At 42.5% G+C, this 26,667-nt stretch overlaps 1 protein-coding gene across 2 annotated transcripts in view; it reads right to left on the reverse strand.

Moving 5' to 3' along the window:
- FRAS1 (Fraser extracellular matrix complex subunit 1) overlaps positions 1-26,667 on the reverse strand; it is a gene marked incomplete at its 5' end in the record, with an annotated part of 457,295 nt that overhangs the window by 7,968 nt on the left and 422,660 nt on the right. For both annotated transcript variants that reach the window (XM_080673629.1, XM_080673630.1), the window contains 8 exons: positions 3,827-3,993; positions 9,505-9,621; positions 14,628-14,787; positions 15,976-16,083; positions 17,715-17,865; positions 20,665-20,879; positions 23,205-23,365; positions 25,220-25,452. In XM_080673629.1, the coding sequence (XP_080529755.1) occupies positions 3,827-3,993; positions 9,505-9,621; positions 14,628-14,787; positions 15,976-16,083; positions 17,715-17,865; positions 20,665-20,879; positions 23,205-23,365; positions 25,220-25,452 (1,312 nt within the window). The remainder of the gene's footprint in view (positions 1-3,826; positions 3,994-9,504; positions 9,622-14,627; positions 14,788-15,975; positions 16,084-17,714; positions 17,866-20,664; positions 20,880-23,204; positions 23,366-25,219; positions 25,453-26,667) is intronic.

The following is a 26,667-nucleotide window of genomic DNA, read 5'->3' on the forward strand; positions in this document are numbered from 1 at the left end:
GCAGGAGAGACTCCTGTGAAGATAGACTCCTGGTGCTGAGGATTCTGGCCTTAAGTATGTAAGTAACAGGGAACACGGGAAGGTTTTAAGCCTGGGCATAATATCAACACATCTGGGCTTCAGAAAACAGAATGGAGGAGCCTAAGAGATTTGAGTCACAGAGATCAGATAAGGGCTATTTTAATGCTCTAGTGATAGATATTTAAACTATAGCTGGGAGGCAAGGGGGTGGATTCAAGCAATGTTTGGGAGTTGGATTCCATTCATTTTAATGATGGATGGGATGGGGAGGTGAAGAAGGGAAGGATAACCCTGAGGTTGTTTCCTGGGGCACCTGGAATATGGGGATGCTGTCAGCGGGGCAGAGGATAGGGGAGAAGCATATTTGGAGGGAGGTAAGTCCAGCTCTAGACATTGCTAGGTGTCTGAAAGACATCCACTGGAGAGGCTTGGTAGTCAGATTGCACATGGAAATGAGGAATGAAGCTCAGGCGAGATCAGAAATAAGGTCAACTTTTGTGGAATGGCTGTGGAGTAGTAGGACTCTAGTAGGTTCAGAGCAAACAGATGGGACAAGCCATGGGGATGGCCAGAGGTAGCACTGAAGTGAGAACAGAAGGAGCCAAGCAAAGAACATGGAGACAACAACACACACAGGGCAGAGAACAGAGTCCTAGGGAAGGAGAGTGAGAAGTGGTCAGAGAGGCAAGACCGTGTCTGGTGAGGCTGGTGCACAGGAAGCCAAGTGTCATCGACAAGAGAGAGTTCTGCGCAGTGGTGGGACAGACCCAGCCTGCAATGGGTGGCCGGAGCACTGCCTGTGAAGAAAGGCTATGGAGACAGTGTATGCTCACCGCTCCCTCAGGAAGTTCCTCAAAGAAAAGAAAAGAAGGTTTGAAGTGGAGGTAAGGCTGAGAATTTTTTTTTTCCTGTTAAGGGCAGGACTTGAATGTGTTTTTAGGATGAGAGAGAAACCTCAGATATGAGGAGAAGATTAAAAGTAAGAAAGAGGCAGAAGGGATAATTGAGAGAGGAAAGGCAGATCTTGTTTAATTAATTTATTCATTCAACAAATATTTATTGAGCACCCAGGCACTGCTGGTATGTTGTGCAAATTTGATCACAATCTCTGTTCTCAAGTAACTTACAGTCTACTGGTAGAGATAGGCAACAAATAAGGAAATAATATATATTATAAAATATTAAAAATGTGAGAAGTACTATAAAAACAGAAGAGTGGGAGAAACCAAGATGGCGGCATAGGTAAACACCTAAACTGCTGCCTCGCACAACAATATCAAAACTACAACTAAAAGAGAAAACGGTCACCATCCAGAACCACAGGAAGGCTGGCTGAGTGGAAATTCTACAATTAGAAGAAAAGTGGAAAGCACATTGAGTCTCAGAGGAGCTGCAAAAGGCTGAGGTATGGAGACTCGCACGCGGAGAGGACGGGCGGCTGACTGCACAGGCAGCTGACTGCACAGGCGGCTGAGTACCTGGCTGGCTTTCTAAAGCAGGAGGGAGAAGGAAGCTCCCAACTGCACTGAACTCCAGTCTTGGGCAAGTTTCTGGGAACCCCAACTCATTCGGGGAGAAACTGGCAGCAGGTGAAACTCGAGGGCGGCTTTCACTCAGAGGTGCTTGCAGAGATTACCGAGGGACACTGAGACCCAGGGGCCTCATAGGGCAGGCCTGACGGGAAACCAAGGCTGTCTGCTCCACCCTGAAACTCCACCCCATCCAAGCTGAGCACAGAGGCTTTTGCAATTTTGCAAGTCTTATCTCAGAAGAGTGTCTCCAGCACAGAAGTTCTCCCAGTGTAGACACAGCTGATCCTCACAGCCATTTGGCCTGGAGGTCAATTCCTCCCAGTGATACCAACAACAATCAAGACTTAACTACAACAAGGCTGTACACACAGTCCACAAAGGGGTGCACCAAGAGTGTCCACCTCAGGTAACTGGGAAGGCTGAGCCACTGTGCCCTAGAGGACACCTACCACATAAAGCTACTCAGGGAAGCAGCAAAAATGCGGAGACAAAGAAACAGATCACAAATGAAAGAAATGGAGGAAAACAAACGACTGGATATAGAATTCAAAACCATGGTTATAAGGTTTTTCAAGAATTTCCTAGAAAAAGCCGATAAATTTAGCAAGACCCTCGAGGATATGAAAAAGGACCAACTAGAAATTAAACATACACTGACTGAAATAAAAAATATTATACAGAGACCTAACAGCAGACGAGAGGACCACAAGAATCAAGTCAAAGAGTTGAAATACAAAGAAGCAAAACACACTCAGCCGGAAAGCAAAAAGAACAAAGAATCCAAAAATTTGAAGATAGTGTAAGGAGCCTCTGGGACAACTTCAAGCGTACCAACATCAGAATTATGGGGGTGCCAGAAGAAGAGAGAGAGCAAGATACTGAAAACCTATTTGAAGAAATAATGACTGAAAACTTCCCCCACCTGGTGAAAGAAATAGACTTAAAAGGACAGGAAGCACACAGAACCCCAAACAAAAGGAATCCAAAGAGGACCACACCAAGACACATCATAATTAAAATGCCAAGAGCAAAAGACAAAGAAAGAATATTAAAAGCAGCAAGAGAAAAACAGTTAATTACCTACAAGGGAGCACCCATACGATTGTCAGCTGATTTCTCAACAGAAACCATGCAGGCCAGACGGGAGTGGCAAGAAATATTCAAAGTGATGAATAGCAAGAACCTACAACCAAGATGACTCTACCCAGCAAAGCTATCATTCAGAATTGAAGGTCAGATAAAAAGCTTCACAGATAAGAAAAAGCTAAAGGGTTCATCACCACCAAACCAGTATTAAATGAAATGCTGAAAGATATTCCTTAAGAAGAGGAAGAAGAAGAAAAAGGTAAAGATAAAAATTATGAACAACAAATACATATCTAGCAACAAGTGAATCTAAAAATCAAGTGAATTAAAAATCTGAGGAACAGAATAAACTGGTGAATATAATAGAATCAGGGGCACAGAAAGGGAGTGGACTGATAATTCTCAGGGGAAAGGAGTGTGGGAGCTGCGGAAAGAGACTGGACAAAAAGCGTACACCTATGGATGAGGACAGTGGGGGTGGGCGGTAAGGGCAGAAGGTGGGATGGGAACTGGGTGGAGGGGAGCTATGGGGGGGAAAAAGAGGAACAATTGTAATAATCTGAACAATAAAGATTTATTAAATTTAAAAAAAAACACTGAAGAGTGTTCTGTGAAAATGAAAACTATGAAGGCCTATGTTAGACTGTCCAGTGTGGTCAGGGAAAGGCTTATTGAGAAGATTAACATGTAAGCAGAGATCCGAAGGAAGAGAGAGATAGCCTTTCGAAAAGTCAAGGGAACCATGTGTGGGGCAAGGAGGGGGCAGAGGAACCATTCCAAGCAGAGGAAGCATGATGGAGAGCACATATACGTTTGGCATATCTTTGAAGCTGACAGGCAGTGGGGGTCATGTTGCAATCTCTCTGAGGAACTGAGAGATAAAGCAACCTGCCCAGAGTCAGTGTGTTAGAATCTGGTACGAAACTCCAGTCTTCTTACCACTCAGACCAGTGCTTTCCCACAGTGCCACACTGCCAAGCGTGTGATCTGATTGTGAAATGACATAAAGGAAGAACATGGGTCTGTTCCTTTGACTATATGCTGGCTGCCCTGGCATCCTCCCTGAGGGAATCTTCACTGGCAAGTTGACTGAAAGCTGATGAGCAGAGATGCTGGTCTAGGGGTTTACTTGAAAACTTCTCACATTCAGCCATGGTCTCTTTGTGCAGGCAAAGGGAACAACTCACCTTTTGAGAAGGCTCCTTTGTAATCCATTTCTGCCAGTGACATATCAGATGTGTTGGGATCCATCAGAAACACTTTCTCATTATTGCAGAGCTGAAATTCAGTATTGAGAGAATACACTACTGGCACAGGGCGGTTGGTCTGCTGGAATGCGATGGGTATCAGGAATCTAAAAGTGGGAGAAACAAGAGCTCCTTGAAAGCCGGTCAACTTTGCAAAGGTCATTAAAGCTGCACTCCCCTCCCCACCCTTCTCAGGATTGTGAACAGTGCTTTGTTGCAGGTGCTAAATATTCACTGAGTAAAGAGATGTGTACAGGAGAGGAACTTCATTAGTTTTCTTTTGTAGTACTGATCATGGCTTAGTATTTTGGTGAAATGTGTCACTATATGACTGAAATCTACTTCATGGCCCATATCTATTTGCTCACCATTGTATCTTCAGTGCTAGCCAAGCTCCAGACTCATATTTGTTACAGAGTAATGCATGTGCGATGATTTCAATGCTTTACTCTTCCAATGGAGCCCATCTGACTACTCCTTACTTTTATCGAAGGTGCTCCAGTGGGTAGATTTGAAAGGGTTGGCAAAGGAACTTGGGGTATAGGAGATACCCACACAAGCCAGGGCTGCTCCTACTTCAACAGCTTTGCTATAACCATTAGTTGCACTAAGAGCTCATATATCTGACTCAGGGAAACCATTTGTTCTTGTTAATAGTGGCATTACCAGAATCCACAGAGTGCCAGGGACATAGGACACTCAATAAATCTTTATTGATTAAATAGAAGGAACAACGGACTCACGATGGTGATGATGATTTATAAGGTTAGAATGTTTGACAGAGCTCACAAAATTAGGTGTAATATGAAACACAATTCTTTTGAATTAAGCCAGAGTTCCCTGAGTCTGTCTTGATTGTTTTTGTGTTACACTTCTATTGCATCCACGTAGAGCTATAGAGATGATCCACAGCAGGTGAGGCCCAGGGAAAAAGTCACTCTGGGAATAATGGGGAAGGATTTCCAACCCGAAGCCTCAGTATACTCAACAACACCCTTCCCCTGCAGCCTCCCTCACCCACACAGCACTGAGCCTGCAGATAGGCTGGCGTCTTTTCTGCTCCTTTTGCTGTTTTTCACACTAGTGTTCCTGTCTTGTTTTACACACAAAAAAAATCCAGCACCTACCCGGGAGAAAGACTTCTTTCATATATACACTAAAAGACACATATAATATCCTTTGTAATAGAGAGAATCTGGAATTATAAGCCAAATAGAGTGGTAAATAAGCTTTGGGATATTCCTACAATGAGTACCTTAACGCTATGAAAACCAAACCACAGCTACATGAACCAACACAAGTGTAGATTCACTTATGAATCAACATATGATTCACTGAGGAAATAAAAAAAGTTGCAGAGAGAATTCATGTGGTCTGAAGTTTTATTTATTTATTTATTTATTTATTTATTTATTTATATTTTTTTAGAGAGAAAGAGAAAAAAACATATCGATGTGAGAAACATCAATTGGTTGCCTCCTGCATGGGGCCAACTGGGGATGGAACCCACAACCTGGGTATGTGCCTGACGATGCGCCAACCAACTGAGCCATATTAGCCAGGGCTGAAATTTTTATATGGAGTTAAAAAAAAATACCAGGTAAAACCACATGAAAGTAAATATGAGGTGAACCATAAACAAAAACAAGGGAAGAGAAATACAGCCTCAGGCTAGCAGTTACCTTAGGGAGTGCAGTTGGAAGGGGCACTGAGGGTATTTAAAAGGTCCTGGTAATGCTCTATTTCTTTCACTCCATTTGTTACAAAATGGAAAAAACAGTGTCAATATTGTGGTGAATCACTGTAGTGAGAATTAAACATGAAGAGCTTAGTGCAAACCCACCACCTAGTCCACACTCCACACCTGGTCATTAACATCACTGGTAGTTATTATAATTCATTTTATCATCAGTATCACAGCCCAGGGGATATTCAATTCATTGCAGTTGCATTTCACATCAGGTAATGTTCTATTTCTTGAGGTTTTATATATGTTCTATATATGGTGTTCTGAATATCTAAAACATTTCACAATTTAAAAACTTTAATATATGAGTAAGATTCCCCAGCATATTTCACGTTTGCCCTTCATTGCAGCCAACTACCACTTTCCTGGTCACCTTCCCTCCCACATTTGGCTGACTATGGTGCTCTCTAGCATCGCTCCTGCCATCCACCTTGGTGATTTCAGCTTCCAAATGGATGAACCATCTAACACCCCAGCCTCCCAGTTCCTGACGTCCTCACCTCCATAGAGCTTGTTCTTTGAAGACACCCATACTTCACAGTCCTACTATGCACCACCTCCAAAATCTCATTTTCAAACTCCTCACTTCTCTAACTAGCACCTCCTACCTTTCCAGATCTCTTCTTCTACACACACTCATTAATCCTGCAACCACACCAGGACCTCCCTGACCACTTTCCCCAGGGCGCAGGGAACTAGAACTCCGACACAGGCATGAGGGAAATGTACACACATTGTTACATATTTGCAAACACTTCAGAAACAGTGTGGCAGTTCCTTAAAAAGTTAAACATACATGATCCAGCCATTCCATTCCTAGGTATTTACACAAGAAAATAAAAAGCATATGTCCATATAAAGGCATATATATATAAATATCCGTAGCAGCTTTATTTATCATTGCCACAACTTGGAAACAACCCAAATGTCCATCAACCCATACATCGACAAACAAATTGTAGCATAGCCATGCCATGGAATACAATCCAGTAATAACAGGAACAAAATGCCGATATACAAACACATGAATGGATCAAAATAATCATGCTGAGGGAAGGAAGCCAGAGAGAAAGAATGTGTACTGTATGGTGGCATTTATAGAACTTTTTAGAAATATAAGCTCATCTGTAGGGACAGAAAGCAGGACAGTGGGTATCTAGGATAGTGGTCGGCAAACTGCGGCTCGGGAGCCACATGCGGCTCTTTGGCCCCTTGAGTGTGGCTATTCCACAAAATACCACGGCCTGGGCGAGTCTATTTTGAAGAAGTGGCGTTAGAAGAATTTTAAGTTTAAAAAATTTGGCTCTCAAAAGAAATTTCAATCGTTGTACTGTTGATATTTGGCTCTGTTGACTAATGAGTTTGCTGACCACTGATCTAAGATAAGGAGTGGTTAAGTGTTGGGAAGCATGAGACTTGGTTGGAAAGTTTGTAAGGAGGACATTCTGAGAAAAGGGAAGTGTACGGAAGGCCGCCTGCCCTGTTTATTGGGATTCCGACTTAGGGGAGTGCCAAAGGCGGGGCCCCTAATTATTCCTTGACCTTTCCAAACAAGTCTGTGCATGTGCAGACCCTGGGTGTTTACTGGAATCCTTATGCTTAATCTCTGGGTGTCCTTGCTTAAAGGACATTGCAGACACAGGTGTCCTCCCAATATTACTTACCCTACTGATTGCATCTAAAAGATAAACTTTACCTCAAACGCTGCTACAATGAAACCTAAGGAGGCAGGCAATCGAGGCTGTCTGGTTCCTTTAGCCAGGCAGTCTCTTAGCCCGCTCTTTCACAGCAGACATTGTGAGGGAGTAATCCATTCATCCCTTCCCCAGGGTCTGCTGGTCAGCCCTGGCAGTTATGGTGGGATAAGAGGGAGAAATTACAAAGAAGTATGAAGAAACTTTTGGAGGAAATAGGTATATTTACTATCTTAACTGTGGAGAGGTGTTACAAGTGTATGTATAATTGTCCTTGAACAATGTGGGGAGCAGTGCTAACACCTGCCCAGTTGAAAATGTGCATGTAACTTTTGACTCGCCCAAAACTTTACTAATAGCATACTGTTGACTGGAAGCCTTACTGATAACATAAACAATTAAAACGTATTTTGTACATTTTATATATTATATACACTATTCGAACAACAAAGCAAGGTGGAGAAAGAAAATGTCAGTAAGAGAATCTTAAGAGGAAATACTTTCTCCTCTCTTCCCAAACCTCAGAGCTCCTCATGCAGAAAATAGATCCAATCAAATATCCATTTTGTCCTCCTTACCCTCCCAATCCACGAATCCCCCTCCCCCTGTCTCCACGGACTGCTGCCTTCCTCTTTGAGTGGATGAGCTCTCTCTGCTTCTAGTGAAGGCCAGCCCTGTCCTGGTTCTGTCCCTGCCTTACTCCAGGACCTGGCTCTGCAGATTTCCCCCCTCTCACAGCACCATCAAATTCCCCATCACAGACTGATAGACTTATTCTCACCAGCATACAAACATCCTGAAATACTTTCCAACCTAAAACACAAATAAAACCTCACTGACACCTCATGTTTCTAGCTACGGTCCTATCCTCTGACGTCCTTTACTCACTGTTTTTCACTGTTGTCCCCACATTTTTGCCTCTCCCTTGAACCCACTCCAATCAAGCTTTATTTCCCTTAGTCCACTGAACCTGCCCTTTGTCCTCAATGACTTCCACATCACCAAATCCAATGGCCAACTTAGACTCTTAATTTGAAAGCCATTCCAAATTGTCTCCTCTTAGTAATAATGTCAAATTCTGTCCTCAGCATCTTTTCTTAGAAATGTTTCTAATTCACTTTGCTCCGCTCCTAGAAAGGAGGCATCGGGCGATAAACTGCCTGAGAGCAGAGGTTCCTTTAATCCCTACTAGAATGTTCAAATCCAGGCCAGAGCGAAGCACATAATAAGAGCTGAGTAAGTACTGGTCAAATGAATGAACATAGATATGACTCAGTCTCAGGTCTGAGGTGGGTATGAGCTGATGCATAGTTGATTCTCTTTATTTGTGGTAATTATGGTCTGTAAAGTCACAGTGAACACTTGAGTTAGTGAACACTGACCCTGCTCCCGGGGGTGGGGAGTGGGGGTGGAATACAGGACCTAGTTCCTGCAGCCTTGGGCCCAACATGGTCATCAACTGATTAACACCTGACTTGTCTTATGCGTGTTTCTGCTTAAAGACATCCTGGTACATATTGTTAATTCATTGACATAGAACTCACGGCAACAGCATTGAAAGTCACACCTGACATCCCCAAGGTGCATCACAGTCTTCCTGCACTTAGGAACACTAGACGGCCCTTCGGCACTCTACCTGAGAGCTATTTTAAGTGTTTCGTGTTTTTTTTAAAAATATATTTTTATTGATTTCAGAGAGGAAGGGAGAGAGAGAAACATCACTGATGAGAGAGAATCATTGACCGGCTGCCTCCTGCACACCCCCTATTGGGGATCGAGCCCGCAGCCGAGCGTGTGCCCTGACTGGGAATCGAACTGCGACCTCCTGGTTCATAGGTCAACAACACTCAACCACTGAGCCATGCCGGCTGGGCAGAAGACATTTTAAACAAGGAAATCACCCATGAAAATGACAAAAATTCAAACATGGCACTAAACAGACTGTGAGAAGGACACCTGTTTATAGTATGGGAGCTGAAACATGACAGCAGACCGCTGCCTTGCTCAGCCTGAGCTGGGAATGTGTCAGGGGACTCGACATTTTGCCAATGTGCATGTTCTTAAATGACCATGAAAGCACCCCCCCCTACCCCTAGCCAAATTGGTTTTGGGATTACAAATAACTGTTATCCAGTGGGCAAATTCATTACTAATGAAGATCGACACTACTTCCCTACCTTTCCGGGGCGTGTGCGGTGCAGGCCAAAGGCTTCTCTCCTGGGTCGACCCACGGCTGTGTGGGCTGCACGGTGCAAGGGATCAGGAAGATGGTGTACTCCCCCGAGTAGTCCTTCCTGGGAACACACAGATCAGACTGCGGTTAGGGGGAATAATTTACCGATTGCTCACCCAGAAACACACTCAGTTCCCAAACAGTTTTCAGATGGTAAGAACTTTATGAGTCTGCAAACACAATTTTCAGGAATTCATTACTGATCATTCTAATCTTCAGAGTACCAGCCAGGTGCTAAATAGAACTACTTTTCATCTACTCAAGTCCTTTTCGTGAGGAAAGCTAGAAAGACACACTGTTTATAAAAGCCTAACAGGCTCAGGTGAAGACAAAGCAGAACTGGCCACTTCCTGTAGATTCCCTAAACTTGTTGGACAATTTCTGTGTAGCGTTTCCTGTTGACTGACACCCTGTTCAATGAATGCATCCTCAACTGCAAAAACTTTATTAATTAACATATAACCAAGTCGGCTGCTGCTCTCACGGAAGAGGTAGCAAATGTCTACCCTTCAGAGGAAGCCCCAAACTCCATTTCATTAGCATCCAATCCTCTCCCAAACTACAGACTCATCTCTTTATGAAGCTGGAGAACAATACCACTTCTCATAGGAGACTACTCGCTGGGAACGGCCCTGTTTACGGTGGGGCACAGGATTCTGCAGGTCACGGCATGGAGGGCATGGGCATTTGCACCCTCATCTACTTCATTTCCCACACTTGCCATAGAGTAACAGTCCAGCCCTGGCAGGTTGCCTGGAAGGCAGCCAGACATCCAGAAGCTTCGGGAGATTCTTCAAGGGGCTTGGGAGGCTGCCATCCATTGAGAGAAGAGCGCGGGGCTGTGAATCTTAATTTAGACTGCTGGGAGCAATCTGCAAACGGTCCTCACAGCCACGTGTTTATCCTTTCACCGTTTCTTTTGTATTCTTTATATCTATTTAGTACTAAAGTGATAGCAAAGATTTGGAAATAAATACATACATACATACATAAGTAAAACTTTTATAGGTCATTCTGGGGTCAGATTAGTGGAATGGGCCTGGGTGGAACCCGGGAGACAGTCTAACCCGGGCTTGGCTTTGCCTCTGCTTTGGTTGTATGATTTTATTTATTTATTTATTTATTTATTATTATTATTAATTCTCACCAGAACAAATTTTCCCATTGATTTTTTTAGAGCGAATGGGAGTGGGGAGAGATAGAGGAACATCGATGTGACAGAGACATATCGATTGGTTGCCTCCCACATGGGCCCTAACTGGTGTGGGATCAAGTCTGAAACTGAGGTAACGTGTCCTTGACTGGAATTGAACCTGAGACCCTTGGGTCCTCGGGCCTATGCTCTAGTCACTGAGCAAAGCCAGCTTGGGCTGAATGTTTGTTTTTTTTAAAATATTTTATTTTATTGATTTTACAGAAAGAGGAAGGTGGAGGGATAGAGAGATAGAAACATCAATGACAGAGAAACATCATCTATTGGCTGCCTCCTGCACACCCCCTACTGGGGATCGAGCCTGCAACCTGGGAATGTGCCCTGACCAGGAATCAAACCTTGGTTCGTGGATTGACGCTCAGCCATAAACCACACCAGCCAGGCTGCTCATATGATGTTAGACAAACCATCAAATTTTCAGGGCTTAGTTTCTAAGGCCATTCATGCCCTGCCCTGAAAATCTGTATGTCCACAGTTTTCCCATCTTCCTGTAAAGCCTGGAGCAGCAGAAAATGAAACTTTGTACACCATATTTGAAAGGCATGAAAATTTACATGTATAAGGTGAATAGTAACCCTTAATAGAAACACCTAATTAGGCAGAACTCTCCTTGCCTGACCCTGGCTTTCAAAAAGTCAGGCCAGACTTTTGCTCAAACCCTGCGGTGGCTCACACTAAAAGCCAAAGTCCACACCCTGGCCTACAGGGCCCACCCCCTGGCCCTACACCATCTCCTTGCTTCTTTATTGCTATGACCCTCCTCTGCTCCAGCCACTCTGGGCTCCGTGCTGTTCCGAGCATGTCAGAAATGCTGCCACCTCAGGGACTTGGTCTGAAACCTCCTCCCCAGATGATCTGTAGAGCAAGCCCCTTCCCTCCTTCAAGTCTTTGTTCAAATGCACCTCCTGTGAGGCCTACTCTGAACATCCTAATTAAAATGACATTATCCCCTTCTCCTGAGTCCCCTTACCCTGCTCTGTACCATTTATTTTCCCACAGCACTCACCACCTTCTAACATGTTATATTTATATTTATATGTTATTCCTACTCTTGTGTCTTCTTACTCGTAGTACTGCATGCAGGGATATTTATTTTGTTCACTGACACATAGCAAAGGCTTAATAAATATTTGTTAGACAAATGAATGCAAGACAAATTGCATGGTCTCTCGGGCTCACAGCCCCACTTTTCCCCATTCTTAAATACCATTTAAGTTAATTTCTTCACTATCCCTGCCAATATGCCAAACACTGTCCTAGATGCAGGTCTTTAATCATACAGTTCTTTTCCCCGCCTTTGTAAAAACTAGACATTTCCCACATCAAAACCTGGAGCACCAGTTGCCCCGCTTCCCCCAGGAAGCTGTGCTCAGCTCCCAGCCTATCCTGGGCTCTCCATTCCCTGGACAACCATGGCTTTGGGCTTCAATGTCTCTCACCGTGCACAGAGCACAGAATTTGTGGTGTTGTTCTTCACTTTGAAAATGTTTCTATATATTTTACCTCCTTACTGCAAATAGAATCTCCTACGGGATGTTTATTCAGGACCTACATGTGCTAAAACCTACAGTTCTGGGGATTCAATAGAAAACAAGTATGTCTTTACCCTTGGGAAGCTCATAATCTAGTGGAAAATGAGAGTCTATTTAGATCATTATAACATAACTAGAGGCCCAATGCATGAATTCATGCACCAGTGGGGTCCCTCGGCCTGGCCTGTGGAATTGAGCCGAAACCAGCTCTCCGACAATCCCTGAGGGGTCCTGGATTGCCAGAGGGCACAGGCCAGGCCGAGGGACCCCACTGGTGCACAACTGGGGCCAGAGAGGGACGTGGGAGGTTGGCCAGCTGAAGGAGGGCTCCAAGGCGTGTCCGGCCCGTCTCGCTCAGTCCCGATTGGCTGGATCCCAGCAGCAAGCTAACCTACCAGTTGGAGTATCTGCTCCCTGGTGGTCAGTGCACATCATAGCAAACGGTTGAGGTGCCTTAGCATATCATTAGCATATTATGCTTTGATTGGTTGGATGGCTGACTGGTCGACCGGACACTTAGCATATTAGGCTTTTATTATATGGGATGAGCTGGGTCATAGTAGAAGCTGCAACAAAGTGGAAACAAGGGGGAGGAGCTTCTAGCACTGAAAGGGAGTCAGGGAAGGTGTCACAGAGGGTCAGCATTTGAGCTGTGGCTCAGATGAGTTGGAGTTTTGTAAGAGGAAGGAAGTGGGAAAGGCAGAGGGAACTGCAGAGGTAGGGGGTACAGATGGGCTGTGGGTTTAGGGCTTGGTGAGATATTGAATGTGGTGAGAAGGCTGGATTTGAGATGAGGCTAGAAGGGAGGGGATGGCCTTGTACAAAGAGTTGGACTTTAGTAGGTGGTGGGGAGTCAGCACAGAATTTAAAGAGGACAGTTTCTCAGCTATAAGTTGGGACAAATTACATGCATAATCTCATGATAATGATTTCAAAGGAATCATTACACACAAAAATACCTGACAGAAGACCAAAAGTTTGTGGCCCCGGTTGGGTAGCTAAGTTGGTTAGAGCATCATCTCAATAAACACAAGGTTGTGGGTTCCATCCCCAGTCAGGGTAACCGATCAATGAATGCATAAATAAGTGGAACAACAAATATCTCTCTCTGTCTCTCCCTCCTCCTCCTCTCTCTCAAAAGACCAAAAGTTTATAATTAAAGAAATCTTTTTGAAAATAATTCTTAGGGCAATCTGTCACTTCTTAACTATAAAGCTAGAATAACATCTCCATGGCAAATATAGATCTTACTTTCACAGTCTATAACATGGGGATAATATTATTTATGACAGACTCCTGGTTTCCCACTATTCTTCTCATGGTAATACTTTTAATTTTGTTTTTCCTATTTTTCCCTTTTACAAATGAGATAATTTACTGTATCTATCCAATTTCTATTCTACTTCTGTGTTGGGTGTGAGAAGGAATACATATTGTTATTTATTTTATAGGGCATTGGGCCATAAGGACTGACATGTGGACCTAATAATCAGAGATCCTAAATTGTCCCTGCCTGAGGCAACTGGAATGAAATTCCTTTTTCACACTAAGGTTTTAGTTGGCACATTCCCCAGCTTCCCTTGCAGGCAGAAGAACCATATAATTAAATTCTAGCCAATGGAATGTAAGAGTCATGTATGCTCTGCCTGGTCTTACCCTTAGCATAAAGTTAATACCTTCCTGTTTTTGTTTTGTTTTGTTTTTCAGAAACTGATCTGAGCTATATTTGCTTTCTTCTCTATTAGCCAGTGTTGTTTCTATCCATCCTCCTTTTAAAATAGAAATTAGATGATTGGATAAAAAGAATGCAGTACATATCTACCATGGAATACAACTTAGCTAACCATAAGAAAAAATGAAATACTGCCATTTGCAGCAATGTGGATGGACCTTGAGGATATCATGTTAAGCCAGAAATAAGTCAGACAGGAAAAGTCAAGAAACATATGATTTCACTCACATGTGGGATATAAAACTGAAAGCAACAAATAAACAAACAAGAAAAACAAAGAAAAACTCATAGACACAGACAATAGGTATAGTGGTTACCAGAAGGCGGGAGCGTGAGGGTGGGGTGGTAAGGGGGGACAAATATGGTGACAGAAAATGATTTGACTTTGTGTGGTGGGCACACAATACAACATACAGATCATGTATCATAGAAATGTACCTTGAAACCTATAATTTTATTAACCAATGTCACCCAAATAAATTTAAAAAGAAAGAAATCCAGCCTTTGAAGAAAAGCCCTATTTCCCAAGCTCCTAAAAGGATCTGCAAACATGTCAGTCCTACCCGTCAGTGCCTCTACTGTGTATTCACCTGTTGTAAGAGCTTGTGGCTCTCCAGAGTTGATAAGGAGAATCAAAGGTCTGTGCACTCCACAGTAGCTGCAGGCCAAATTCCATTCCTCCTAGGTGGTCTGGAGTCATTATGAAAGACTTCATATCTGGCAGGGTGTGGTGCTCCATCACAAACTGTCCTATTTAAAGGGAAAGCACATGCTTACTTATGAGCTTTATCGTACTTACAGAGATGTCCTACACATCTTAGAACTGAATTAGTAGTCTTCAATGAAACAATTAAGGTAATATCCATTCTCTTACCCTTAGAATATATTCTACACTGGTGGGGACAGCATAGCACCTCCCCTCAGTCCATCATCCTACTTGTGATGGCCATTATGATCATAGAGATTTGTACATAATATGAATGTGCTTTGTGGAAATGGGGCTAATGAGTACATCCATAATAGTAGGAGTCCTTATGTGATAATTCACATTGAATAAACTTAGCATTGAATACCAACCAACATGTTTCTTAACCATAGAAAGGTCTCAGTGGTTTATAAATAGAAATACCAAATTTGGATTAAAAATATCTCATTTAGCACCACTCAAGTCCTTGGTGGAGGGAGACAATTATAAATTTGATTAAAAAGGTAAATGTTACTCCGCAAGGCACATCTATTCTTAAAACTGCAGTCATATGGTGTCATGAATAAACAAAAGTAGGGAGACTATTCTAGATTAAAAGAAGTTATTTTAAAAGACATAACAATTAAAATGTAACATGAATCTTGATTGGATTCTTCCTTTTATATAAACAGATATAAAATAAATATAAACTCATAAAAACAAGTAGAAAAGACACTTGGGGTACAATGGGAAAATATGAATAGGGACTTGATATCATTGGAGCAAGTCAAATATCTTGGATGCAGTCATGCTATTGTGATATGTAGGAGAATGTCCTTGTTCTCAGGAGAGGACTGCTGAAGTACTTAGGGTAACTTGACATGCAGCCTGCCAAATGTGTGTGCATGTTTGTATGTGCACACACACATAGCAAAAGGTTAACAACTACTGAATTTTCTTTTAATTGTTCTGGTCTTTAAACTTTTCTCTATATTCAAAATGTTTCTTAATAAAAAGTTTAGGAGAGCCCTGACCAGTGTGGCTCAGTTGGTTGGGCATTGTCTGCTACCCCGAAAGGTTGCTGGTTCAATTCCCAGTAAGGGTTTCAGGCTAGATGCCCTGTAGGGGGTGTGCAGGAGGCAGCGGATAGATGTTTCTCTCCCTCTCTCTAAAAGTCAATAAAATTAAAAAACAACAACACACAACTAAATAAAATAAAATAAAGTTGAGGAGAACAACAGCCCTGACATTACCTCTGAATTTGGCATGGGTCTTGAATTCAATGACGAGTCGGCCATCCTCTCGAATATAGATTCTTAATATCTGAAGCCTTGCAGAGAGCACGCTGTCTGTCTGGATTCCTAAGCAGGCAACCGTACACAAAACATCCAAGTTAGGGTGTGGAGAAGACCTCCCGGACAGTAACCTACATGGAAGTTTCCCCAGGGACACCTCTAAGTAAACATACACAGTTTTTGAATGTAGCTTAAGGAAAAAAATATATATATTCACATAAACATAGAATCTATTTAGAGACATTTGCCAATTAAATATCTCTAAACATCTGGACAGTTCATTCTACTTCGTTCTTTTCCACAGTTCCTGTAAGTGCCACTGGCCCAGATGCAGGGCCTCCAGCCCAGAGCTCAGAAAAAAGTGGTTCCTAAAACGTCTTATATCAGCTTTCCTCCAGGATGTGGTTACAACACATCTGCTTCACAGTATAGTTTCTGTTCCCCACCAGGACACCTTTTAGGACTTAACAAAACCCTAAACAAAGTCTTGGTGCTTGTACTCAGTATTCAAGCCAATGAAGAATTAAAGGTTAGCCTGGAAGGCCAGATACAATGGCATGACATGAGTAAGCTGTAGCTTCAGCAAGTGCAATCATGATACCAATGAGTTCAGTCTGACCAAAAATTAAAGAGTAACCAAAGAAAGGGAAGAAAATGTTAAAGAAAACAAACCAAAGCTCAAGGACTTAACTAACCCAAAGGATGAAAACTTCCTGAAGTTATTTTCCTATGAGAAATACAATGGAAATAAATGATTTGAGCTTAAATCATTTAACAGAAGAATGGACTATACTTTCCATGACCAGAAATGAGGCCCATGTAAAGAAAGCTCCTGCAGCCTTTTAGCATGTCTGCCTCAGATCCAATAAAATCACCCCTGGGAAGGCCGGAGGGAGAATGAGAGCAGGAGAAGGAAGGGAAATGAATTGGGGGTAATTTTTGAAGTCTAGGACACTGAAAATGGGAAAAAGGCAAAAAATAACAGACCCACTGGAGTAAATGGAGGGGGGATCATGCAGTTTTAAGGGGCATTCATGTGGTAGCAGTGGGAGAAGGTGGGTGGGGGAGACATGAGTAAGGCGTGAGCTCCCAGCTGACGGGCTGTCACCAATCCAAGCCTGAGGTGAGGGTCATTTTAAAAATTCAGCATTGAAATCCCTAAAGGAATAGTAGGATTAAAGTCCTTTTTTTTTTTTTTTAACTTTTAAGAGTGCCACAAAAGAACAAACAACTCTAAGCCAGACAAATAAAGTGAGCTAAGTGGCTTTTGATATATTTTTCAATGTCCATATATCTAATTTGAAGACTCCTTTTGCTCCTTAAATGTGAATCCCACCATTTTTAGCTAAAAAGAGAATGAACATGACTATGCTCCAAAAGAACACACACTCTTTGGAACTGCTAATGGGCAGTACAGGACCCATCTGTCACTTGCCATCCTCTACTCTGGGCCCCTCGCTACCTGCGCCCAATTTCTCACCCCTGGAGGTCTTCCAGCATCAACATCAACATGAATGGACCTCCTTCTTTTTCAGGAACCACAGATCTACACTTCCCAGACTCCAGACAGCCCTCCTTGGACTGGACATAGAACAATAGGATGAAGAATGCAGCTACTATTAAAAGTCAGTACTTATTTTTTCTTTTAATCTTGCTGGAGCATAAGGTAGGAACAGTGAAGATGCCAATGGGTGTACCTGTTCTCCAGAGAACAGTGTCATAGAAGAAGGAAAACTCCATCTCGGTGTGGTGCTCCAAGGAGGCCCAGCCCCTGGGGGCCGTCACGTAGATGTAGGACACATAGAGAGGCACGTGCACGGTCAGGAACGACTGGGCCGAGTCTCTCACCTGCCAAGCAAACAGAGTGCACACAGGGAGGTTATTTCTTCCCTGGGATAAAAGGGCAGACGGTCCTCACATCTCAGCTCAATCTCCACTCCCTCCATTAGTCACTCACTCAATAATTATTAATCAAGTGCCCATGATTGTGGCAGGTACCAGGCTAAGGAGCTGGGCCCTCAAAGTGGAAAGAGCTAAATGATGCCCTTACGGAGCCTACAGTCTAGTAAGGAAGATACGTCAACTTAAAAAATAAATAAAGGGATGGGAAGTGGCCAGGGTGCTTCTTAGGGAGGGTAATTTAGGAAGGCTTTTCTGAGGAGCTGACACTTGAACAAAAACTTTCAAAGAGTGAGAAAGAGCTTTGTTTCCACTGTTCAATCGCTGAAAGCCTTGGCTGAGATTTTACAGTTTCACAGCTATTCCTATAGGGCTGAACACACAGACCTAGGATGTACTGTCAGTACACAGCAGCCCCTCACTGACCATACTTTCCAGTGACCTGTAGGAGAGCCTGAATTAACCCTACTCAGGAAGATGCCCAGGTCTGGATCCCAGGGATGAATGTGTGGCTGACTTGAATGTTTCAGTGAGCACTCGCAGCTCATGTATAGGAAACTTACCGATGGCTCAGAGCTACGCATGCTTGGATAATTTGCCATCTCATACAACGCTGTGTTGAAATAACTCTGAAAAGGTAGAACATCGTACTTCCTAAAGGAATTCCTGTTTTCATTTTACTATGCAATGAACAAAAACTGGATGGAAAGATAACATGAGCAGAAGGCTTCACGTGGAGGCTAAGTGCATATGTGTGTATGAGTGGGGAGTTGGTTTATCCATTTTAAAATGTTTTCTATTTTTCTTCATAAATATATATTTCTTTTATAACAAAAAATTTAGTTTAAAACAATTTTATTTTTTCACTGGCCAAATACACTATGGAACTTATACATTTTTTTTTTTTTTGGTTTGAAAATACAAATGTAGGGTGTTTCCATGAGTAAATAAGAAAAGAGGCAAATGCTTTATTATTTAGGACATCAAACTTATTTTTCTAAAGTATTTTTTCATATTCAATGTTGTCAGGGATTTAAAATTTGTCACCGAATTTTTCCAAAGACTCTACTAATTCCATATTCATTTAAAAATCTCTGATATTAGAATCTCCATAACTTCTTGAGTTAATGGGAAAAATTAATTTTTCCTCCTCTGTTTCTGTTTATGCTCCTTTAACCTTCATATTAATTAATAATTTTTAAAAAGAAAAAACATCCCTGATTACTATTACTGTATAGTTATTTTGTGCCAGATGTGTTAGATGTCTTCTAATACTGAGATTATTAGTGACTATTTCAGAGGAGGTTCAGAGAGGTTATGTTTCATTGAAGTCTATTGATATTTGACAAAGTTATGAAGTAGGGCTTGGTTCTAAGTTCTATAGTCTTTCAAACATATATCAGCTGTTTCAACTATTTTTAAAGAAACAGACAATGGCCCAGCCAGAGTGGCTCAGTTGGTTGAGCATCATCCTGTGCACTGAAAGTTTGCTGGTTTGATTCCCGGTCAGGGCACATACCTGGGTTGTAGGTTTGATCCCCAGATGGAGAGCATACGGAAGGCAACCAATTGATGTGTTTCTCTCTCTTTCTCTCTGTCTCTGTCTCTTTTTCTCTCCCTTCCTCTCTCTCTTTCTAAGCATGTTTTTGGGAGGACTGAAAAAAAAGAAAACAGACAATGATGAAGTATTTCTATGTATATATTCTTCCTATGTTGTTTTAAGAAGTGGGACATATAAGATCCTTATATTTGAGATTTTCAAGCATAGTCTGAACAAAAATAGCCTGAAACATAATCAAAGTAAAATCATGAAGAATACTAACTTTTGAGGGGCCTGGGAAGAACCAATCATTCAGTTTTGCATTTTCAAAAGTGAATGGAGGGTATAGAATTGCAGTGATAAAAAGAAAACATAAGCATGCCTTAAAATTCTACTCAGTAGAGGGCAGTAGTGTACATAAAATGAGAGTTAACCAAAATGAGAGGCATCACAAACAAAACAAATTTGATGCAAAGGCACTTTTCCAAAATGATTAGTCTAAGTCCCTCTACAAGTTCCCTCTGTCAGTGTGGTTAAACCTGATTTGAAATGAAGACCACATGTAATTTTCAGTCCACTGAGAACATACTTTAGAATTATTTTTCCCATGAGGATGCATTAGTCTAGTCCCTTTGATATAATGGCCCCCCAAGTGGCTTCTTGCTATAAAATTTTCCTTTGTCACTATGTTTAATGACTATTAAAAAGGGTCTATATTTACAAGGGTTGTCAGTTTTGAATAGATATAAAATCAAGGTGTTTTAAAAAATTATCTCTCCCTTAGTCTTAGGATGACAGTGTTCTACTTACCTGTCATTTTGACTCATTTCCCCAGGTGGGGAAGGGAACACTCTACCATAAAATATAAATCTTTTTGGCTTTCCAAAATACACTCAGAGGAAAAAACATATATACTCAGAAAAGTAAGCATTCGATTTTTATATAAACGACTGTGCCAGACAGTAAGCTTTTTCCACATTAGTTTGAATATTTTCCATACCACGCATGCAATTAGTAGATTTAAAGGACTCTCTCTGGCGGCACTACCACTGAGGTCTCACTTGAGGGACTTACACAGACTCCCTTAGTTCGTTGGCCCCGTGCTGTGAGCCACTGGATGCAAAGTGTTAACTGAAGCGCTTTAGGAACAAACAGGTTTCATATGGCACCCAGTGCACAGCCTTCACACAAGCCCCCGGTGCACCCACCTGGAAGTCGGCAGTTACGGACCCCCCACAGACGTCAATTAACTCGGTCATGTCGTAATAGGCATCAAAGGTCCAGACACAGCTCTTCAGGTTGAGGTGTTTGTAGAGCTGGATGGTCTTGAGCTCCCGGACACTGGGGTCAAACTGGAAGGGGCGGTCATAGCCAGGCCCCATGGCCGTGCTGTCATAGACCTTGTCGTCCAGGAACCCTGCTTCTGTGGGGGGTGGGGGACAAGAAACAGTAACCCAGTGTGCAGACTTGCCCTCGCTGGCTGCACGGGAGCTGGGTGGGGAGAAGGGAGACGTTCCTCTGAGACTGATAGAGTTTTCCCTCCATCTGAGACTCTATTAATAGAACAACCCAGGACTCCCAACACACACAAGAAGTGGATGGTTAGCTGCCTGCTGACACATGTTAGAATGCCTGGGTTCATAGACTCCTCTAAGGGGCTGCAGGAACCTGGGAAGAACAGGGGAACAAATGATACCATAAATGAAGACCTCAGCTCGGTGGCCCTGCTTATCTTGGATAAGGAAACACAGTGAAGCTTTGCCACACCCGGCAAGTCTGGTTCTGTGCTTCTCAATCAGCCCTTGAAGAAAGAGGTTTACTATATGGATAATCTGTTGATGAGTTATTATTTTTCTCAGGCCAATTTTTTAAGACTGATTTTTATAAAATAGCTTTTATGAAAAGCCAACAAACATCTGTCTATGCCTTCTCCACCCCATAAAGTTCCTGAACTCTTGGGGAAAAAGGTCTTAATTTTGTGTTAATTAGTATATAGTTCGCTAATGATGTCTGACTAAACCTTCCCTGCCACAGGCAAAAATTATTGGATCAAATGCTGCCAAGCAACTGAACTACTTTAAATTAAGGAAGACCTTTATGCAGCGGAGGGCTAGACACAGATACAATTTCAGAATATTAGGGTTGAGATTTTTAGAGTACTAAAAGAACTCTAGTATTCTGAAAAAGTGGATGCATTTCTTCAGCACCCAACCATCTGCCCCACGAGGACTAGGACCTCAATTCACATGTGTTGAATTTAATTATTTGAGTAGGAAGAGGTGCAAACTTTCAGCCTATGAACATAGTAATTTTCTTTCTCTAGCTACATATGTGGAGCGATTAAGCTTTCATGTGTAGCTCAGTGACTTGGGAATAATTTACACTCAACTAATTTCTACTATATGAAGACCGTCACTACCCAAAGTGATGCTTAATGAATATGAAAGAGCATATGAATGCTTTTCTATCTTCAAAAACACTGTTAAATGATTCATCAGTGTGACGGCAGGAAGAGTGCATTTAGTGAGCACTTGCTAAAGTCAATGGGAAGGGACTGGATTCTTAGTAGAGTACTGTCTGCTGTGGGAGAGGCACCACCCCAGCCGTCAGCTCCTCTGGGTCTGTGTCAGCCACAGAGCCATGCAGCGCGAGGTCACGCCCTGGCTGGGGTGGCCAGTATCCAGTGACTGAGCAAGGCGGGTAGAAAGGTCTGTCCCTTGGGCTGACAATAGGACAAGTCTGACTGGTGGGCTCTCTCCAAAGCTCCCTCAAGAACTAGCTAGTCCAGGCCTCATCAGGCTGCACTGCAGCTGGACTTCTCTCTCTGTCCAATCCTGCTTCCTCTCCTTCCCTTTCATCTTGGTCCCTGACTCCATCTCTGCTCCTGCTCCTGGAGAACCCATCCTAGAACAGGTAACATCTGCACTTGAGCTTCCTAAAGAGGCAGTGATAATGCAATTTATGGGCACAGATCATAACATGCTCACTAACGGGAAGGGAAAGAACGAAAATGTACCATAGTTGGTGCTTTAAAAATGCCAATGCATTTAAGTCAGTCAGAGAAAGACAAATACCAAATGATTTCACTTGTTTGTGGAACCTAAAGAATAATACAAATGAACAAACAAAACAGAAACAGACTCCTAGATACCGAGAACAGACTGATGGTTGCCAGGGGGGAGGAGGCTTAGAGGACTGGGAGAAAAAGGTGACGGGATTGAGAAGTACAGATTGGTAGTTACAAAATAGTCATGGGAGTTACGGCACAGGGAATATAGTCAATAATATTGTAATAACTACATATGGTGCCAGGTGGGTACTGGAAATATCAGGGAGAACACTTTGTAAAGTATATGATTGGCTAACCACTATGCTATACATCTGGAACTAATATAAAATAATATTGACTGCAAATTATAAATAAAAAAATAAGTCGATTAATTTAAAAAAATGCTAATGCATTTAATCCTCACCTTCACTTGGGGAGGTCCAGCTATTTTTGTTCAGTTGTATAGGTAGTGGACTAAGGATGTGAATCTAAGTCGGTTTGATTCCAAAGTCCCTGGTTTTTCCTATTCATGTCCCTGTCTGAGCTGCTTACATTTGGTTGCCTGCTAAGAAGGAAATCCACTAATCATGTGCGTCATGGGTCTGGGAAAACATGAAGAGCAGGGTTCACTCAGCCTTACCCCTAAGGGCCACTGCACTGTGCGGGAGCGGGTAAGCCAGCACGGAAGGCATCCCTCACCTGAGATGCCTCTCAGATCTCGGGTGGTGACGAGATTGGAGCAGATGTGCTGGTGTCTGTAGATGGACTCGGACAACAGGAAATGCAGGTTATGCAAGGGCATGGTGGAGATGAGGGGCAGCATTCCATCCTGGTGTGGGATCTGCACCGAAATGTGGATCCTAAGGTGGGGGAAAGTGCAGAACAAAGTGTTTAGGTGCATGCTGTAAGCAGTTCACAGGGTACATTTCTTTCTCCAAACCCACTGTCTTCACCAGTGAATTCCCCAATTATTTTTGTTGTTTGTTTTGATTCCCAAAGCTTTCCATGTTGTAAGATTTCTCTCTGAACATGAGGGTCTGAAGCACACATAGGGTTGTTTTCTTCTCCCAAGAGATCCTTCAGCCTTCAGACTCAGGACTGATAGCAATCAAGAAGTATAGATTTTTTTGTTGTTGTTGTTCAATACAAGAAAAGATAACATTACAACCACAAATTACTTTAAAGCTTTCTTTTGCTTTAAATGGAAGCTTTGTTTCCTCATGAGCCAAAGCTGAATGACTGCTATCGGTGCTGACGGCTATAGGCTTTCTTTCTGTCACAGTGAGTGTGAGGGGGTTGGGTGGGGTCAGCATTCATATTTCTTTAAAAAATATGTTTTAAAAATAATTATTAAAATAAAAGGCATCATTGAGCTCTTACACGCTAAGGCCAAGATCTCTATCCAAGAAAATCACTTAGAGTAGTAATATCCTACTCCTCGTCCTGTGCCTCCCCAGCTGAAAGACCTTCCCTCTCCTCATGGGCCTCAGTGGGCAATACACTCTCCTGTGATCTACATTCCTCAGCCTCTGAGTGCCTTTGCACCAGAAACTCTGTAACTTACTTACACTGGCTGCTATTTCTTGTATGTTTCCCTGCCTCCCCACTCTGAGGAACAGACCATTTACTTCACTTCTTTTGTTTCTCTAGAGCACGTAGTATACAATTCTAAATAAAATAAAGCCTAATAAATATTGGTTGAGACTGCACCACCATGGACGTGTACTTACAGGCTGTGTGTTTTTTTTCATTGTACAAGTTTAAATTTTCAGAACGTTTATTGAGGTGCATTTTGAGTTTTACAGCTTATCTCTCAGAGCAAAGACCCACATTTATAAGAGGAATTAGAATTCTGGGAGATGAACAGGATGGCTCTTGGTCCGTAGTGCCTTGGGTACTTCTGTTATTGCTTTTTAACAAAGATAAAGTTTATTCTGTTAGAACAAAAGAAGGATTTGCCTATTCTTAGCTATATATTCAAATCTGTTTTTTTCCATGCAAATGAGCCCCTTTCCCTGAACTCAGTTGCTCATAAAGGCACACATATAAACACTGTGAGGTTTAATGAATATGTACAACACACATAAATTCTTTTTCTTTTTTTTTTTTTTTTTGCTATGCAAAAATGATAGTATTCACCTTCCATCAAAATCAGATGGCACAGGAAAATATAAAAGCATATATATCCTCTAGTGTGCCAAGAAGCACTGTCCTAGGCACAGGGGGTACAAAATAAATACTCATGTCCCTGCCCTCACCATCTACCATCGGAACAGAGAGGGAATGAAAGAGGCACATGGGTGCCAGGAGAGCTGGAAGGAGGCTCTTTGCAAATGAAATGGGAGGAGATGATGAGAAGTTCCTAAAAGATATGCCCTGAGCTGAGTATAGTAGGACAACTAGATCTAACTACACTGAGTGGGAGGGGGCGGGGGAGTTGGAATCAGGAGTAGCAGCATGGTGCGGCATGCCACCTTAAAAGAGTTTGAAGCCCTGGGGAAGTTGCAGTGATTCTCTGTGGTGGACTGGCAGGGGAAAATGTCAAGGTGAGAGAAATGAGGCTAGGATAGGCAAGGGGCCAGAAAGTTTTTCTGAAGCATGCCTCACCACTACACCTGTTTTGCTAAAGCATCACTCTTAGACCTTCTTTGCCTAGAGGACACACAGAGAAGAGCTCTCCGCCCCGTCATTGTGGAAAGCACCACCAGCCTGACCTGTTCGGATGCTCCTTGTGTTTGACATCCAGGTATTTCAAGGTTGCGATGAAGGACTGAGCCTGGAACCCTCTGGCTGTCCCAGCCACCACGGGGGTGTGGCAAATAGCACTGTCTGTCCCAATGGTAACAATGTTGCTCCTTAAGGGGGTCCCCACATGACCCACTTTGTCTACAGCTTTTGCCACACAACGCACATGGAACCTCCGGCTGAAGTAAATGCTATCCAGGACCTACCGGGAAGAATAAAACACCTCAGACAAGTGTACACTACTTAAACAGCCCCTTCAAATGTATCTTCTGGAGGATATGACACAAGTTCCTGTTACAAGATAATCTGTGAAGACAATTCATCATCCATCCATCCACCCACCCACCACGTACGTATGACTTTCCACCAGGAGCCAGGCACTTCGGACAGAATGGTGAGTACTTACAGTCTAATTCAATAAGTCAGACAACGAGCAAGTAGACAGATGTGGAGCAAGAGCCTGGAGATGACTGGTTATGAGGGGCGTACTGTTCTCTTTATCTGTTAGGTTCTGCATAAGAACCTCTCAACAGGTTTCCAGCCCTCTAGCAAGAGTCATTGGCCTCCAAGTCCATTTTGTTTCAGGCTTGGTGGCTGGATACAGAGGAGAGATACTTCCTTCCTAGGAGTTCTTAGTTTTCTAATTCTTTCTCTCCTGCAACCCCCATCTAACAACCACACACATAGCTTAAAGCTGGGAACTTGGCTACTGACACCGACTGGCCTTTGGAGGTCTTTCTACAGATTCTTTCATGCTCCCAGACATACAGAAGCCACAGAGTGCTTAACTCCACCAATGCAGCGGCAGCGTGGTCACCAGGACTCTTAGGTTATGTGCGCACACAGACAGAGAAGCAAACAACAGGACTAATTAATTGGTAGTCCTGTGTGCCATAGACCTCCCACAAAGCAAACATACAAACTTATAAATTCTACCCATGAAAACAATTTTCACTGAAGTCTATTAAAAATTAAAGAAGATTTTCTCATTAAAAATTTTAATTAGCTGCCAACGCCTTATTTGTTTATTTATACATGGACTTAGTTCAGAAGGGATTTGAGGCAGCTTACCAAAATGCATAAAATACAATGATATTAAATAAATAATTGAAGAAATAAAGATAGAGCAAAGGGAACTAGGGTAAAAGTATTAGTCACCAATTTGTTGCAAGAAGGAAAAATGAAATATAAAGTAAAATTACGAACTTGGTACCTGTTAAAAATCTATATTTGGCTCAACTCAGAGCAAACTCCCTTCATGGTATTGCTGAATGGAGAATTAGATACTTAGGAAACAATACCCTGTAAAGGCTTGCCATGTAGAGTTCTTAATCATATAAAATATATTTTAAATTTGAGCTAGGTTATGTTGCAAATGACTTAACCTTCTAGCCTTTCTGAATAAGCTGTGCCAAAG

This window comes from Plecotus auritus, assembly GCF_963455305.1.
Source record: "Plecotus auritus genome assembly, chromosome: 1".
NCBI classification, from domain to species: domain Eukaryota; kingdom Metazoa; phylum Chordata; class Mammalia; order Chiroptera; family Vespertilionidae; genus Plecotus; species Plecotus auritus.